The following is an 18134-nucleotide window of genomic DNA, read 5'->3' on the forward strand; positions in this document are numbered from 1 at the left end:
TCCGCTCAGCTCTGTGGTTTTAATGCATTCCATTCTCCCCATCAAATCCATCAGGCCTGTAATGTCTTTTCACTAAAGGATGAAGGAGATTACTTGTACTTCTTGTGTCTGCGGTTTCCTGTATTATCTGTCCCACCTCTCTCCATTTACACAACGAAAAGAGTGGAAAAGAGTGAATAACGCCGTGGTTACAGTGCGTTTATATGATTGATAGGGACACCAAGTCAAATGTGAAACGCAGGGATTTGAATAAAACAAGGCAGAGATAACCTCCCGTTATACTCGGGATGCTGAATTATTGAGCAAAAAATTTGGCGACATTAGAGAAGAACATTTATACAAACCGCTGGGCGGGCCGAGGAAAGTGCTGAACAGCGGATGAGTCACTGAGGTTTACGCTTTATATATCGTCGCTGTCGGGCAGAAACCTCTTATCTCCATGTTTTAACTGTTTGCGCTTTTTTGTAAATTAACGCCCTACTTGATCATACCATGTCACACAAAAGCAGGGGCGTCACAAGGGGTAGGAAAGTGAGACTGAGTTACTAGTGCCCAAGGTGGAGGGGCCCTAGTAACTTAAGCTATTGAAAAATAGCAGATATACAAGCTCACAGCGCGGCACCAAGTGCCGCGCTGCAAGCTAGAAAAGTCGTGAAAATGTGCGGAAATCTTTGAATATATGTATTTTTTAAGTGAACATTTGTAACTCAAATTTTGCTTCTGGGGGGTCCCTGGAACTAAATATTTTGAGATGGGGGGTCCTTCACATGAAAAAGTTTGAGCATCACTGACATGGAAACATAGTTTTCTTGGCACACATTTTCACGATTTATCAAAAATAGGCAGATCTACAAGCTCGCAGCGCAGCACTCGGTGCCGCGCTGTGAGCTTGTATATCTGCTATTTTTCAATAGTTAACATTCATGGGGGGCCCGCAGTGAATCCTTGTACCCAGGGCCCAGAATTTGGTGTGACGCCCCTGCACAAAAGCATCAAAATTACACTTCCACACATTTGCTATTTTTGAATTCTGAATCCTGAAAAGGAAACCGTTTTGGACATAATGAGGTTTCCACGTGACAGAGACGATACTATTCAATGGGTTTTCCTTTTCTAGCGCGACAAAGTGAACATTGCAGTGAACTATTAACCTGCTGTACATAAAATGCAGATCAGAAAAGGGTTTCCTGTGTCCCCGTGGATCCAATGTAGTTATTTATATTGCGACCGTAGGTCGCAGTTAACCATGAACACCGTCACATTGTGTCCGTAAGTGAGCAATGTCTCTAGCTGCTGACCTGTTTGTTGACATTGTCACATCACATTGTTGTGACATCACCTCATCAAAGATCAAACCCTGGATATCCATGCATGGAGACGACTGAATCATCACCTACAGTAGATCTCCATATATGGAGCTGACCTCTACATCTGATTCCCAGATGATGCCCTGTTAGGGCAGCCACACTAATAGAATCCCTTTTAGGCCCATCAATATTAAGCCCATATCTGGGAATGCCCATACAATATAATCCCTTGTATGCCATCAATATTGAGCTCATATTGCGCGACCTCACACTTTTTCGCCCTTACAGCTCATCCGCACTGCCCGCGAGCGAGCGTTCCGACGGCGATGTCGCGCGAAAAACTGTCCTCACATGGTGTGTCGGCCATTGCGTTGCGACATAGCTGGAACAAATCAAATAAATAAATAATAATAAAAATAATTTGGGGGCGGGACATGGCCATTTACCTCCATGGAAATCACCACGACACCTCGCTCAAATAGAGACTCTGCGACCGGAAAAAAGGAGGGGTGGACGACGTCGTGGCACGACGCCGATAGCAACAATATGGTCAATATTGCAATACTACTGTATGTCAATTAACGTACATAAAAATAAGAACCAACACAATAACAATGGTAATGTCTCACCTTGCCAGCTTTGGCTACAGCGTCCACCTCCACCTCTCTGGCACCACGGATGAACTTGGTGATGACCACCGGATGCTCCTATCGGACATATCGGACACACGGACACAGTGGCGTCAGTTCAGCTAAAGCTAGGGTATGGCAAATTTATCATAATTGTGTAATTACTATATGATTGTTTTCATATGCCTTTTTTTATTGCTTGAAATTAATGTATTCATATTCATATGCCTTTTTGTTTGCTTGAAATGTATGTAAATCCAGCAAAATTTTCAATAAAGTTTATTTAAAAAGCAAAGATGGGAGTCGTCATGGAAAAGAGGCATTACATTTTGTATAACACGGTTCTATTGTGAAAATAGCAGATCTACATGCTCACAACGCCTCGCGCTGCGAGGCGTTGTGAGCATGCAGATCTGCTATTTTCACAATGTCAGAAAAAAGTTTTGTCAGTTTTTTTACACAAGTTTCTACGGTTTCTTGGACTGGAGTGCAGCCAAATATGGCATGTTAGTAAATGTGCCACAATTAACAATAAATGCATTGCACCTGTGCAGCTGACATGTGGAACCTGGGAATATACCATTTTATCAAGATACAAGTGTGGAGAATATAATTATAATATCTTGTAAAAAGTGACATTTTGTTACATTTTGCATTTGTAGTTATTTTTCGCGCGTCAGTGCGTATGCGTGCGTATGCGGGGCGCGCGCGCGTATGTGCGTTTTGGATAGATCCAATGTATATCAATTCAGCCGGCTACACCAGGCGTACGGATAGCGCGAACCACGGATACGCATTCCCTAAAAATAGGATCGGTTCTATTTTTTAAGCAAGCCTATGCGTTTTGTACATAGACTATCTGGTCTTCCTCACATATACTCCCTCCTTGGTGTAGCCTGGAGCGTTTACGCATACGCGAGCCTCTTCACGGACAGTACGCGCGTATGTGCACATTTTTTGGTGTAGTCCGGCCATCAAACCCAAAACTAACAGAATATTTTGTCATTGTTGGATAACATTTTGTTCACAATTCCATGCTGTATTTATGTGGTACCACGGGAGAGATAACGGGCAAACGTTCAAAATAGCAATTCTTCTACATTCTGTAATTGCGTAGACCAGGGGTCTTCAACGTTTTCAGGCCAAGGACCCCTTATAGTTGAGAGAGAGATGAAGCAGGGACCCCCCACAGCCTTTTCAAAGATTCCATATAGTTTCATTGTTTGACAGCACAATCATCAGTGTATTTTGGATTCATGTCAATTTGTGTTTTCAGATATTTAACCACTTGAACCGTGAATACTTAATAAACTTGACCTTTCACTCTGTACTTAGTCTCCTCTTTTTCCCCTCTACACCAAAGCTCTTTGCCAAAAATAGCCGTAAAAATAAGAATAAGGTTTTTACCACAAAGATTTGGGGGACCCCCCATAGTAACTCTGAGGACCCCCTAGGGGTCCCGGACCCCCTGTTGAAGACCGCTGGTGTAGACTTCTTGTAAATTAAGTAATGCAGATGTTTAAGGGTCCATTTGGTTTCTTTTTACGCTCTCAAGAGTTAAACGATCTATAAAGGTCCATTTTGGTTACCAACTCTCCTTCATTTAGTCGGTTCGCAGGGCAGCAGTTTTAGTTTTTATGCACAGCATATATCTGTGACAAACTCCCGGAAAACTCTACAGGAGGTCTGTTAACTCTGTTCTTCTAAAATAAATCAAAGCTGAAGATTGTTCTGTTTGCCACTGTCTTCTATTGATGTATTTGATACCTTTCTTGGGCTGTAACTTAACTGTATTCTCGTATTTTAACTGTTTTATTTGAGATTATTCTTATTATCTTCACTTGTAAACCCTATACACTTGGGTTTACCTTTATCTTATAACTGTGTTACAACAATGCAACGCTTTGTGAGCTTGTAGATCAGCTACTTTCCGCAAAGGTTTTCAGCAGAAGGGGTTCTTTAAACTAATTTTAATTGTATTCAAATGTCGTTTTGTGACGTTTCTTTAGCACTTCTTCGAATCTCTTCATATTTTGTGTAAAGCCCTTATTGAAGTGTGCACTACGTGTGTGTGTGTGTGTGTGTGTGTGTGTGTGTGTGTGTGTGTGTGTGTGTGTGTGTGTGTGTGTGTGTGTGTGTGTGTGTGTGTGTGTGTGTGTGTGTGTGTGTGTGTGTGTGTGTGTGTGTGTGTGTGTGTGTGTGTGTGTGTGTGTGTGCGCATGCCAGGTGCTCTAGTGCCACCCAGAGGGGCAGTGAAGCAAAGACATACAACACCATAGCCAGCAGCCATGCCAGCTGCTAGCGATGGTTAATTGAGAGCTGAGGGAGAACACGAGAGGAGAGAGAGAGAGTATTATCTGACTGTGTGTGTGTGTGTGTGTGTGTGTGTGTGTGTGTGTGTGTGTGTGTGTGTGTGTGTGTGTGTGTGTGTGTGTGAGCGTGCATGTGTGCGTGTGCATCCTTATTGTGGGGAAGCCTTTAGCAGAAAATATCTCAGCCATTGAGTGTCTCACAGCGCGTTGTATCCCAACACATTGTAGATCTTGTAGATTTTTTTTGAAAAAAAAAGATTTTTTTGATATTTATGATGACGTCACAATCGGCAGATGACGTCACAATCGGCAGCAAATCTGGATAGCCTGTTTTGAGAACCCGTGGGATACTTTTAACCTTCGCCTTCTCAAAACCAGAGAAAGACACAACGGTCAGAAATGGGACTTTGTGAGGATAGAAGGTGCTAGTGGAACCCCAAAAAAAGGTTTTAAAATAGGAAAAGTGAAATTTCATGGTGTATCACCTTTAAGCGTCCCGCAAAGCTAAACCTAACCCTGGGTGTACAGCAAACTTTGAGCGCTTTGTGCCAAGATGTAGGCCAGATGTAGGCCAGATGTAGGCCACGCTTCAGAACCCGGACAAAGCCAGTTGCTGGAGCTTAGCTCCTTCCAGAAGCACCGCTCAAAAATCTCAAATATCTATTCTGTATGTGTCTGAACGCGCTAATCGGCCCGAACCACTCTTTTTTACCGGGCTTTATCTAAGCCCAGGATTTTTCGAGGCAGCAATGTTTCTCCTCTCTGTGAAAAAAGACAAGTAAGTTGACGTGTGCACGGAAGTATCATGGCATAACATGGACACGCGTCACTTCTGTGGGGCCTTACAAAACAGTAGAAATCTATGAAAATCCGTGGCAGTGTACCGCCATCTAGTGGTGCAAATCCATGGCATGGAATGCGTTTTCAATCAAAGCTGAAGCCTTTTCTGTTTGCCTTTTATAGTCACCACAGGAGATGGGCAGGAACATTTAACCCATTCAGAACGGGTACACATTATAGTGTATTATTATTTTATGCTTTAACTATTAAAAAATAGCAGATATACAAGCTCACAGCGCGCGCTGCGAGCTTGTATATCTGCTATTTTTGAAAAATCTTGAAAATTTGAATTTTGACCTGATTCTATATGTGTCTTTTGAATCCTTCTAAGGTTTTTTGAAAAACCTATGTTTCTATGTCAGCAATCTGGCTATAGCCATCGTCAAAGAATAGGTCCTTTTCACTTAACTGGAGCTCCAATAGTCTGTTCTTGAGAGACTACTATGTCAGTGGTTTTCATGTGAAAGACCCCCAAAATACATGTATTTGGCCACGGACCCCTATCTCAAAATATTTAGTTCCAGGGACCCCCCAGAAGCAAAATTCGAGTTACAAATGTTCACTTAAAAAAATACATAATATTCAAAGATTTGCAAACATTTTCAAGACTTTTTCAAAAAATAGCAGATCTACAAGCTCGCAGCGCGGCACCGAGTGCTGTGAGCTTGTATATCTGCTATTTTTCAATAGGTAAAGCGTTAAATAATGTCAGGCCTACAATTAAATCCTGTGCAACCCGAGTGCCCCCACTCACTCCTCTTGTTGGAGAAACGTCGGATCTCACCTGGGAAACCTGAGTGGCCTCCTCCAAAAAGCGCTTCATCTCCTCCTCGCCGTACGCCACGTTCATCGCAGATCCACTGCAGACGCATATGGAGAGAGGGAGCCACGAATGGAGGAAAGAAAGGATAGGAGCAGAGAAAGGAATAATAATCAGTTATAGTTAATTGCACAAACCACTTATTATCTCCTTGTTGCATCACATGCAACAGGGAGGGGTTTGAAACAGCCCAGAGAGGAAGAGAGCAAGAGAGAGAGAGAGAGAGAGAGAGGGGGGGGGGGGGGGGGGGGGGGGGAGGGGAAATGGAGAGATTCAGGTCACAAAACACTCCAGGGTCTACGGAATCGGTTCAAAGCTTAGTCATTTGAAAAACAACAGATTTAGGTTGGGTCTTTGGGTGGTGGTTGACGTATTAGTTTTAGGAAGCCAACCAGTGAGGAGAATACACATGCTTTGGACACAGATACAGCAGGGGTCATGCCAAGCAAGGACCCTCCAAATAAACATACTTTAGGCTGGGGCTACTTTAGTCAAATAATGCCATAAAAAATAAAAAACAATGCAAAGCAGCCAATCTACAACCTCATGATGTGACATTCTGACAGCTTGTAGATCCGCAATTTTTCGTAATTTAATTTAATATTCTTTTTTGAGAAGAATTCTATTCTTAAAACAAGATTTAACAGGGTTCATTTCATTCCCACTTTAGTTCTTCTCTGCCTTCGATTTTCAATTGATGCACGTCATTTCTGTCGGGTGGAAACTGGAAACCTCATTTATCCAAAACCGTTACTCTTCAGGATTTGAATCCAAAAACAGCAAAAGTAGCAGATCTACATGCTCAAAACCGGTCGCTTCGAGCTGTGCTTCGAGCTTGTGGACAGTGTTGGGAAAGTTCACTTTAAAAAAGAACTAGTTCAAGTTCAAGTTCAAAACTTCTAAAATGAACTAGTTCATTTCATAGTTCATAATTCTATATTTTGACGTTCTTTTTTAACCATAATATTTTTATACTTTTGGCTATTAAAAAAAAAAAAAAAAAAAAAAGTTTAGACGTTGCTGCATGCTATTATTTGTCAAGATTATTGACACAGCCCATATAGAACCACACACAGCAATAATTTCATCCAACTTAACATTAAGGTGCCCACAATATTTAGGTGCCCAGTGCCCAGTCTTCCTGTACCTTTATTGTGAAGGGCTGAAGGCAGAAGTTTCTAAACCTCGCGCACAGCATGTTTCCGCGTTGGTTAAAATAGCTGATCTACAAGCTCACGTTGTCTCGTGGATGCGCTGCGTTGTGAGCTTGCAGATCAGCTATTCTCGCCGTGCAACACACATGACAAAGTATAGTCAGGCTTTACTTGCGAGACGTAACGAGGAGGAGATTCACAGTGCAGCTGCAGACAGCACCGCATATCAACGTTCGCGAGGAGCTGCGTGCAGTCCGTACTATTGGAGCATTTGAATAAAAAGAGAGACGAGAGGACAGACGACCGCACGGAGGCGCGGACCGCCGCATGAACGGCCGACGAACGCCGTTCACGGGTGTCAGAATGATCGCGTTTGACAATTCGTTCATCAAGCGAAAACAAAGGACGTTCAGTTCACGTTCGCCCAAAATATGAACGTGTTCATGAACGATCGCTCTTTGAACGCGTTCGGGTACAACACTGCTTGTGGATCTGCTGCTTTTGATGCTTCTGTGTGACGCTGTAGTGTGATCAAGTAGGGAGTTAATTCAACAAAAATGCCCAACAGCAACGATATTAATTACTCATGACACGTGTTATAACTTTGCATGATGCACATGAACAGTGCAAGTACTTGCATTAATGTGCTCCCCGTCTGGCAAATGGATTGATTACTTTTTTTCCCCTTACACCACAGGTACACATATTGTGTATCATTATTTTATGCTTTAACTAATGAAAAATAGCAGATATACAAGCTCACAGCGCGGCACCGAGTGCCGCGCTGCGAGCTTGTAGATCTGCTATTTTTGAAAAATCGTGAAAATTAGAATTTTGACCCGATTCTATAAGTGTCTTTTGAATCCTTCTAAGGTTTTTTTTTTGAAAAACCTATGTTTCTATGTCAGCAATCTGGCCAGCCATCGTCAAAGAAAAGGTCCTTTTCACTTAACTGGAGCTCAGTTAGTCTGTTCTTGAGAGACTACTATGTCAGTGGTGCTCAAACCTTTTCATGTCAAGGACCCCCAAAATGATATGTATTTGGCCACGGACCCGCATCTCAAAATATTTAGTTCCAGGGACCACCCAGAAGCAAAATGTGAGTTACAAACGTTCGCTCTAAAAATACATATATTCAAAGATTTGCACACATTTTCATGACTTCTTCAAAAATAGCAGATCTTCTACAAGCTCGCAGCGCGGCACTCGTGCCGCGCTGTGAGCTTGTATATCTGCTATTTTTCACTGGTTAAAGCATTCAATAATTCTAGGCCTAAATGGGTTATACCACACGATTAACTCATTGACAAGCAAAGCCCGGGTCTCCCGAGTTATTCCTAATGCCTTTGCGTGCCAGGCCATGAGTTTGCCCCAAAGATAGTGCCTTGGGTTTGGGACCGGAAGCGGAAGCGGATCTGCATGCGTTTACTTCCTTGTTACACAACACTGCTGCTTTCTCGGTAACTCAAGCATGGATTGAGACGGGGTCTTTTGTAATCACTTACTGACCACTGCCGTGCACCATCGTGCAGTCTGTATAAAGACTTGTGATGGAAGAATATTCAGATTGTTCAAGTTTTACTTCAGTAAAAAAAACACAAAAGTATTGGCGTCAAAAGATATCAACCAGAACCAAACGATAGTCAAATCTTTCCAAATTCGTCATAATCTTAAAGTTATACCATGTAACTTTTTTTATAAAACAAATCTTAAAATGGTCCTAGCTGTTAAATCGCTAAAGTTTTAGAACCCCCACTCCGTTATTTTCAGCTTCTAAAGCCTTCTCTTTATATGTTTTCTATGATCCCTGCCCGGGACCGGTTTTCGCGGAAAAATTGCGTCATCACACTACCGGCCAATCACAGCGAGGGTTATACACTGCCGGCCAATCACAGCGCAGAACATACACTGCCGGGCTCTCTGGTGGGTTTAGGAAACACGCCTTCAGGAAGTACACTGCAGTGTTTACACTGGAGGAGTCTAGCATGTAACTCCCCAAACGCTGCTCGTAGAAGGACACGGGAGACCTCATTGAAAGCGTCTCGGCGAGGCGAGGCGGACGCGGTGGTCTGACGGCCCGGTCCGCGAGCGAAAAACGGACGAAAAAAGCAAACGCGACCGCGGTTTGCTATACTGCTACAGACCACCAGTTGAGCAACTTACACAGTATAGCTTTAAACAACAAGAGCAGATCTACAAGCCCACGCCGTGTCACAATGCGATGCATGTGCTTGCAGTATATTAGCAAGCTTAGAATACTTAACACATCTGGTGCCAACCCCGAGTTTCCCGAGTTTGTATTGGTACCAACGCTGTGCCAACCCCGAGTTTCCCGAGTTTGGGCCATTTTTGAAAAATAAATCAAAATGTTTTTTTTCAAAAAAAAAAATTGGACCTCCAGAAATGTATTAGGCATGATCGCGATCGCGAAATTGCATGTTTAACCCCCATACCAACCCATTCTTTCAAACATGGCAGCCATGTTTGTTTACATCTGAAGAAAACATAATGGCTGATAAATCATGAATGCCTGAACGGATTTCCAAGCGGATTTTTTTGTTTGAAAGCTGTGAACAGTGGTCACACACGTGAGACCACATCATCTAGGCATGGGCGTGCACTTTTTACACAATTGCGCAATTACATGGAAGTCTATGGTAACCATGGCAACGTGGGACATTGAAGAGAAAAATCATAGCAACATAAGTGTTAACAGGCAGCAGCTAAAAGCACAGTATCACCAAAGTTACTTTGGTGCGTGCGTGTCTTTGTGTGTGTACTGCACACGTTGTGCGCGCGAACACAGGCCACGGAGAGCACTCGGAAACGATTAGCTAGCATGGGTGAAGAGCTAAGAGCTGGGGGTGTTGAGTGAGGAGAGCAAAGGTCTGAGTGAGAGTCCACATTACTGCTGCAGAGCAGTGGTGTAAAAAGTACTTACATTCTTTACTTAAGTAACAGTATCAATACCGCAATGTAGATGTACTCTGTTAGGGTGCCCTCAGACCAAAATACCTATGAGAGTGGAATCCGCGTTCCGCCAATGCATTTCAATGAGAGTGAAGCGGTTTCATGCCAGCAGAGGATTTCTGCAAAAAACGCTCCCTTCTCATTGAAATGCATTGGCGGAACGCGGATTCCACTCTCAGAGGTATTTTGGTGTGAGGGCACCCTTACAAGTAGAAATCCGGTATTCAACATTTACTTGAGTAAATGTACAAAAGTATCGGTATCAAAATGTACTAAAAGTACCAAAAGTAAAAGTACTCATTGTGCAGAATGTCCCATATATTTCATGTTATCTAATGCATAAACAATATTTTGAAAATAGCAGCTCTACAAGCTCACAATGCGTCGCGATGCGACGCATTGTGAGCTTGTAGAGCTGCTATTTTCAAATGGCAAATCTTTTTATTATTATTTTTTATCCCACAATTTTGTAACCCTTTTTTTCACCCAGTGCCAATTGCCTAACCTGTAATCCTGGTTTCTGCTCTCCCTCTGCCTCGCCTGGGGAGCCCTGGCTGGCCAGGGGGAGGCAGTATAGAAACCAGGATTACGGCATGTTTTTGTGAGGGTATCTACCCTAGGAGACACAAGGAGAACATGCAAACTCCACACAGAAAGGCACTTTCGCCGACCCCAAATGGCAAAAATGTATATACTGAATTGGTTAATGTATGTTTTGTAATAATAATCCAAATAGTAACTAGTAACTAAAGTTTGAAATATATATGTAGTGGAGTAAAAGTACAATATTTGGATCCAAGATGTAGTGGAGTAGAAGTAAAAGTATTAGGAATTGGAATTACTCAAGTAAAGGAAAAATAACTCAAAAGTGTAAAAACAGTACTTATGTAAATGTACTTAGTTACTTTACACCAGAGGTTCCCAAACTTTTTTGTCTCAGAGCACCCCATAAATATTTTTTTCATCCGAGGCACCCCTACATTATAATCTTCACTCCGACCTAGCATCTTATATTTATAGCATATTGCCGTTGTCGGGTGGAAACCTTGTATGTCCAAAACTGTTCATTTTGTATTTATCATCTATCCACAAGTTTCCCCGGGAGTTTACTGGAGACTATCAGGACCAAACTTCCGGGTTTAACAGCAGACATACAAGCTCACGTCGCGTCGCAGATGCAACCCGTTATGAGCTTGTAAATCGGCGGCGGAAGCTCGGTGCAGACGTCTGCGCAATGCACTATGGGGCGTTGGAAACTCGTAGATAAAATGTACTAAACTAGTGAAAACAGCTGATCTACAAGCACACAGTGAGGCGTTGTGTGCATGTAGATCGGCTGTTTTCACTAGTTTTGTGCGACAGAGGTTTCTGCCCGACAGTGATGATATTTGATTATGTTGCGAGGAAAACGTTGAGATAATAGCCATTTTGGTTAAAACTGACAGAAAATAACTTTGTAATTCAAGTTTAAAATTATACTAAATATTTTTTAAGTGTCCAAATAAATTCCAAATATTATCAAATGATCTCGCGGCACCCCTGGACTGCCGTCGCGGCACCCCAGGGTGCCCCGTCACCCACTTTGAAAACCCCTGCTTTAACTTCTGCTGGAGAGAAGAGAAGAGGAGGGGAGAGGAAGGGAGGGGAGGGTCTCAGTTTACCTCAGGACGTAGGAGGGCCTCAGCAGACAGGGATAGCCCACCTGGTTGGCGAAGGTGAAGGCGTCATCCTGGAATGGGGAGGGAAAAAAATAAGAGTTGCTGGGAAGGTTCCTTTGGCATTGTTCTGTACAGGGACATGCTGGGCCCCTGATTCAGCCCGGGGAAAAGAGTTGGAGAGGCCCTCATTGCGCGCTATAGAGAGAGAGAGATATCTCTATAGCGCTGCTGCTACTCAAAGATTTGCCATTTCAGATCATGACAAGTGACAAGCCAGTGGGCCAATTACTGTACATGAGTTATATTTTGTCGTTGTCGGGTGGAAACCTTGTATGTCCAAAACCGTTTGTTTTGTATTAATCATTTAAAAAAAAAAATAAACAAGTGAAAACAGCCGATCTACAAGCACACAACGCCTCGCACCGCAAGGCGTTGTGTGCTTGTAGATCTGCTGTTTTCACTACTTTTGTGCAACGGTCTTATATGATGAAGCAGTGCTTTATTTTGCGAAAAAATGTATACATTTGAAACTTTGAAACGGGAATGAACCGGCCGTTCGGGAGTTGTCCCGCTTTTCCCAATGGCCAGCACGTCCCTGGTTCTGTATTTAAACATCTCTTTTCTCACCACCAGTGACATCTAGGACAGGCTTGGGTTGCTCTACACTTAAAGTATTAAAAGTGAGGTGGATAAACACTTAAAACCAGTTTCATCAACCTATTTTATGTCAAAGACCTCCGGTTTTGATACTGTCGGGCAGATGTGTTCATACATTTGAACCCCTATTATCCACATTTTATACGTTTTATACGCTATTAAAGCAGACGTACAAGCTCACGGCGTATAACGGCGTATAACTTTGTGCCGCGCTGCAAGCTTATTACATCTGCCATTTAAATTGTTAAAATCTTGAAAGTGTTTTAAAAAAAATCATTTAACGCAAATCTTCTCTTCTGGGGGTCCACGGGCTATACACTATACACTTCCTTTTACCGGGGTACCCCAGGGATCTCTACTTGGTCCCCCTCCTTTTCCCTCCCTCCCTCCCTCTCTCTCTCTCTCTTCCTCCACTTTCTGTTCCCTCCATCATTACCTAGCGTTCACGCGGCGTGGCGGAGGGGCCATTAGCGGCACGCGGGGTCCCGCGGGCACCACGGGACCCCGGCCCATTAAAAAGCAAACTGTGTCTTTGCTGATCACGGCGCCGCAGCACGCATTAAGCCATTCAGAACGGGTACACATTATTGGGGGTATCATTATTTTATGCTTTAACTATTGAAAAATAGCAGATATACAAGCTCACAGCGCTGCACCGAGTGCCGCGCTGCGAGCTTGTAGATCTGCTATTTTTGAAAAATCTTGAAAATTAGAATTTGGACCCGATTCTATAAGTGTCTTTTGAATCCTTCTAAGGTTTTTTGAAAAACCCTATGTTTCTATGTCAGCAATCTGGCCAGCCATCGTCAAAGAAAAGGTCCTTTTCACTTAAATGGAGCTCAGTTAGTCTGTTCTTAAGAGACTACTATGTCAGTGGTTCTCAAACCTTTTCATGTGAAGGACCCCCAAAATAATATGTATTTGGCCACGGACCCCCATCTCAAAATATTTAGTTCCAGGGACCACCCAGAAGCAACATTTCAGTTACAAATGTTCGCTTTGAAAATACATATATTCAAAGATTTGCACACATTTTCACAACTTTTTCAAAAATAGCAGATCTACAAGCTCGCAGCGCGGCACTCGGTGCCGCGCTGTGAGCTTGTATATCTGCTATTTTTCACTGGTTAACGCATTCAATAATTCTACGCCTAAATGGGTTAAAAGACAGGCTCCGGAGAGAGTATTTTCCTTGGCATGTGCTCTCTCTCTCCCTCTCTCTCTCTCTCTCGCTCCTTCTCCGTCCGCACTGTGGCGTTTCCGACGCCGGTTTAATTCCCTCCACTGCTCCGCCTGCTCCCTGGAAGCCTGGGAGGGAAGCGAGGAGGAGGACGAGGAGCGCTAATGGAAGAGACGCGATGTGGCGCCGGGGCCGCGGTCGACACGTTTCAGCACTCCGGGATGAGGCTCCCTCGCCGTGTGTGTGTGTGTGTGTGTGTGTGCGTGCGTGCGCGTGTGTGCGTGCGCGTGTCAGAATGGCAGGTTGGGACTAGGGCAGCCGGTCACGGGAGAAAGAGAGAGAGAGATACTAAACGACTAAATAGTGGAGTAGGTCTGGGCATTTTGGGCACAATCGAAGAGTGACATATTTTTGATCAAATACTTCCTATGTTGATATTGTGACAATAATAAAATAAAAAAATAAATCTAATAATGAGTATATGGTCTTATAGTCCAGCAATTACGGTACTCAAGTAAATTACAAACACCTCAAAACTGTACTTGGGTACAGTACTTAAAGGGGCACTCCACCACTTTTCAACCTGTCTTCATATAATAGGTCCTCACTAATGTTCATGATAAAATATGACAATTTTTTTCTACTCAGTTTGGGTCTCATAGGAGAGCTGTGGGTGGGTCAAATCCTTCCTACCGGTGACATCATCAATGGGAAATGCAAGCTAATAGAAACTGCAGGCTTTCTATTCCTAAAAAAGTTGCAATGTTAAAGTTTTTTTTTTTCCAAAATATTATTTATTTTCTTTTTGTCAAACGATGATGTCACAGGTAGGAAGGATTTGACAGCTCTCCTATGAGACCCAGACTGAATAGAAAAAAATGGTGCTATTTTATTATGAACATTAGTGAGGACCTATTATATGAAGACAGGTTGAAAAGTGGTGAACTACTCCTTTAAGTAAATCCACTGAGTTACTTTACTGCACGTAGAACACATGTACCGAATCATCAATCATGTCCATCATGGCTCAGTCATGCCTAGCGTTCTTCTTACCAGGGAGCTGAGAGCCCGCCAGGGGGCCTGCGCCACGCCCAGCTCATCCAGGATGCTGGAGAAGACGGAGCGCTCCTCGGCGCGGTCGATCTGCAGCGGGCTGGTGCCCAGGATCCGCACGCCGTTCTGGTGCAGAGGCACCGCCAGGTTGTTGGGGATCTGGCCCCCCACCGACACGATGCTGCCAGAGACCCCCTGGGAGGAGATGGAGCTGGAGTTAGCGTCAGAGAGCCTTGTGAAACTCAAAACTTTATTATAGTGCAGGGGGTCTTCTTATAGTGCAGGCCAAGGACCCCTTAGTTGAGAGAGAGAGAGACCAAGCTGGGACCCCCACAACCTGTTCATAGATTCCATATAGTTTCATCGTTTTGACAGCACAATCGTAGTGTATTTTGGATTCATGTCAATGTGTGTTTTCTGATATTTAACCACTTGAACTGTCAATATTAATGAACTTGACCTTTCACTTTGTACTTAGTCTGCTCTTTTTTCCCCTCTACACCAAACCTCTTTGCCGAAAATAGCCGATCTACAAGCTCACAACGCCTCGCAGCGCGGACGCTAGGGTTCAAGTGGTTACCGATTTAGTGCCAACGACATGAAAGGGTTAATTGTTCAGCGCGCCCGTCGCTTGCTCCGCCCGCGGCCATGTCTCTTATTTTGAAGGCCGGAAGTAGATCGACCTAACAATTCCTACTTGACGATCTTCAAGATTCACCCGGCAGTAGTTCTGGTCTGAAACGTAAACAGTGATGGAAGATGGATGCCTTCATGCTTGTGCTATTTTAGCGAGAATCCAATGCCATCCTTGGCATCAAAAGTGTTTTTTGGAGAAAATGGACTGTAAAGATGAGAAAGACCATTGGTTTCTATGGGATGGGATCACTATTGTGTGTGCACGTGGATGCGCGATGATGATGAATCGGCGACTTCACCCGTGCCAGCGTATTTCAACGGATGGTAGGTAGCCAGCCCAGCTTTACTGTATATACAGTATATTTCGGGAGTCATCCCGCGATCGGCACTGTAAATACTTTTAATAAGTCATCGCGGGATCGGCACTATATGAGTTATATAATCGATGTTTGCGTGTGAAAGTGAGTGAATGTGTGTGTACGGTGTTGTATGTAAAAAAAAAAAAAATATATATATATATATATATATATATATATGTCACGGTTTGATAGAGAAACAGTACGGTCGAGAAACGGAGCACTCGTCGTGCGGCACGGGGCGGAACAAGCGGTCGCCACAACAACGTCCTCCAGGCGGAGGACGTTTTTTTTATTTACCGAAATAAATGATTTTCATCCGAAAATCGGCGATCGTCTAACCTTCCCTAGTCACCACTCGTGCATCGATAGCTCATGGCTGGTCTGACATCAAGCAAGTGATGTCATGGGCCTTTCCTTCTCCAAGGCACCTTCCCTCATTCGGTTACTGTCTACACACTAGTGCTTCTACAGCAGCCATGCGAGGGGCTATGCTAGCGACACTTTTCAGTTCTGCTCTTGAGTCACACGTGGATTATTTGAGGGGACATTTACGTGAACGGATCGCGCACACGAAACGCACGGGGACATGATGCGTCAGCCGAATCTCCCACTCTAAACCAATGCAGATTGAGAATTTCACTGGGACAGTTGGGTGAGTAAAACAATAGCGATCGCGGAATGGTAATGGGGGATGAAGACCACGTGATATAGCGCTGGATGTCTGGTAAAATGAATGCGGTTCAGATCATAATATAATAATAGAAATTTCACGGCTAATCTACCAACAACCATTCTATTTCGGACTGCAAAGGGTTAATATAAAAAAGGAGAAAAAAGTTTCTATCACACAAAGATTTGGAGGACCCCCTGTAGTAACTCTGAGGACCTCCTAGGGGTCCCGAACCCCCTGTTGAAGACCCCTGTTATTCTCCATCACTGTACCCACGGTATATTTCTGTAAATATACTCATTCGTTCATTCATTCAATACACTAAAACACAATGGAATCTAGCACGTTCCTCCGCGGCAGGAACGTGTCCATGCAATTATAGGCCAGTCAATCTAAGCCAAAAAAAAGGCCCAACCCAAAAGAAATTGCAATAGTAATCATGCAGGTTTTTTTTTATGATCCTTTGGTTCATCCAAATAACATATTAAAAGTTATGAATTATATATTTAGTGGATCAAGGTAAATTCAGGGGGTTCGAGTTTGGGTCCTTTCACTATACAGGACAAAAAGACCCCCCCAAAAAATCTTCGAGCATGAGAGGGGCCAAACTAGGTTTTTTTTTTTTTCTCATGATCCTGAATCCATTGCAAGCATTTGTTCTGCACGAAAAACATTCATTGGGCTAAAAATGTACCCCATAAAACTGTGAAAAGTGATGACTCATCAGCCCAATAAATGTTTTTCATGCAAAACAAATGCTTGCAATGTTTCAGAATCATGAAAAACCCCTAGTTAGACCCCTCACATGCTACTTAAAGAAGATGTTTTGATTTTTGAATGATTACTATTGCAATTTCTTTTGGGTCAAACCACAGATTGACTGGACTATCAGTCAGGCAACGCCAGGCTATATAGTGATTACTGTCGGCTATGTACTTGACCCGCTCTTCTTCACCCTACACCAGGGGAGGGCAACTTTGATGATGGTGAGGGCCACTATATTTCCATCTTCACTCCAGAGAGCCACATTGCATATTGCTATGTCCTACTTTGTCATTCTAAGTATCTCATACAAAAGAAGCAAAAATAGCAGATCTACAAGCTCAAAACGCATCGCAGCGCGATACGTTTTGAGCTTGTAGATCGGCTAGTTTTGCTTATTTTGAATTGGAATCCGGAATCATTTTTAGTTATTTTTTAATTGGAATCCTGAAATGTAACATTTTAATTTAATTTCAAACGCATTTAGTTATATACTCATGTTAACTTTATGAACCTAAATACAAATACATTGGACATTTTAATACTACTATACTAGTCATTAAGCTACTATTGACTGACGGAATTAAAGCAGGTCATGGCTGTAATTGTAACAGCTGAAATCAATAATATATCAGTATTCTGGTATTAACCTGAGGGCCGCATTAAGTGAAGGTGGGGGCCGCGTGTGGCCCCCGGGCCGCCAGTTGCCCATGTATGCTTTACACCGAATCTCCAGTTGTCTTTTTGTTATGACCGCTGTAACCGCCATGGCGACTAGTACACATCGCCCTCGTGGGATGATCAGTAAAAAGGTCAATCCATCGATCTATCAACCCCCGGGAAAACAGGTTCGGGCAACCTGTCGTTGTACCACGTCTGTTGATACTGAAGTATGGATGCATGCAAGACACTTGATCTGGGGGAGTCGCGCAATGGCATTATCAAGACAGTCAACCTGACTGACTTTGAGTGTGTGTGTGTGCGCGTGTGTTGTCTTTAATAACACCCCCCCCCCCCCCCCCCCCCCCCCCCCCCTTTTTCCCCTGTCTGCTTGATCCGAGGGGGATGCGGTTTCTATGGCAACGCCAGGTCGTACCTCTTCATTATTCATGGCTCCGTTCCGCCGC

The 18134-nt window shown here is 43.5% G+C and overlaps 1 protein-coding gene across 1 annotated transcript in view; it reads right to left on the reverse strand.

Moving 5' to 3' along the window:
• The window catches only part of cps1 (carbamoyl-phosphate synthase 1, mitochondrial), a gene marked incomplete at both ends in the record, with an annotated part of 173311 nt that overhangs the window by 63405 nt on the left and 91772 nt on the right, over window positions 1–18134 (reverse strand). The window contains 4 exons of the mRNA XM_080752916.1: window positions 1937–2014; window positions 5873–5948; window positions 11694–11761; window positions 14581–14775. Of these exons, the coding sequence (XP_080609042.1) occupies window positions 1937–2014; window positions 5873–5948; window positions 11694–11761; window positions 14581–14775 (417 nt within the window). The remainder of the gene's footprint in view (window positions 1–1936; window positions 2015–5872; window positions 5949–11693; window positions 11762–14580; window positions 14776–18134) is intronic.

Source organism: Nannobrachium achirus (genome assembly GCF_963921795.1).
Source record: "Nannobrachium achirus genome assembly, chromosome: 22".
Taxonomy (NCBI): Eukaryota; Metazoa; Chordata; class Actinopteri; order Myctophiformes; family Myctophidae; genus Nannobrachium; species Nannobrachium achirus.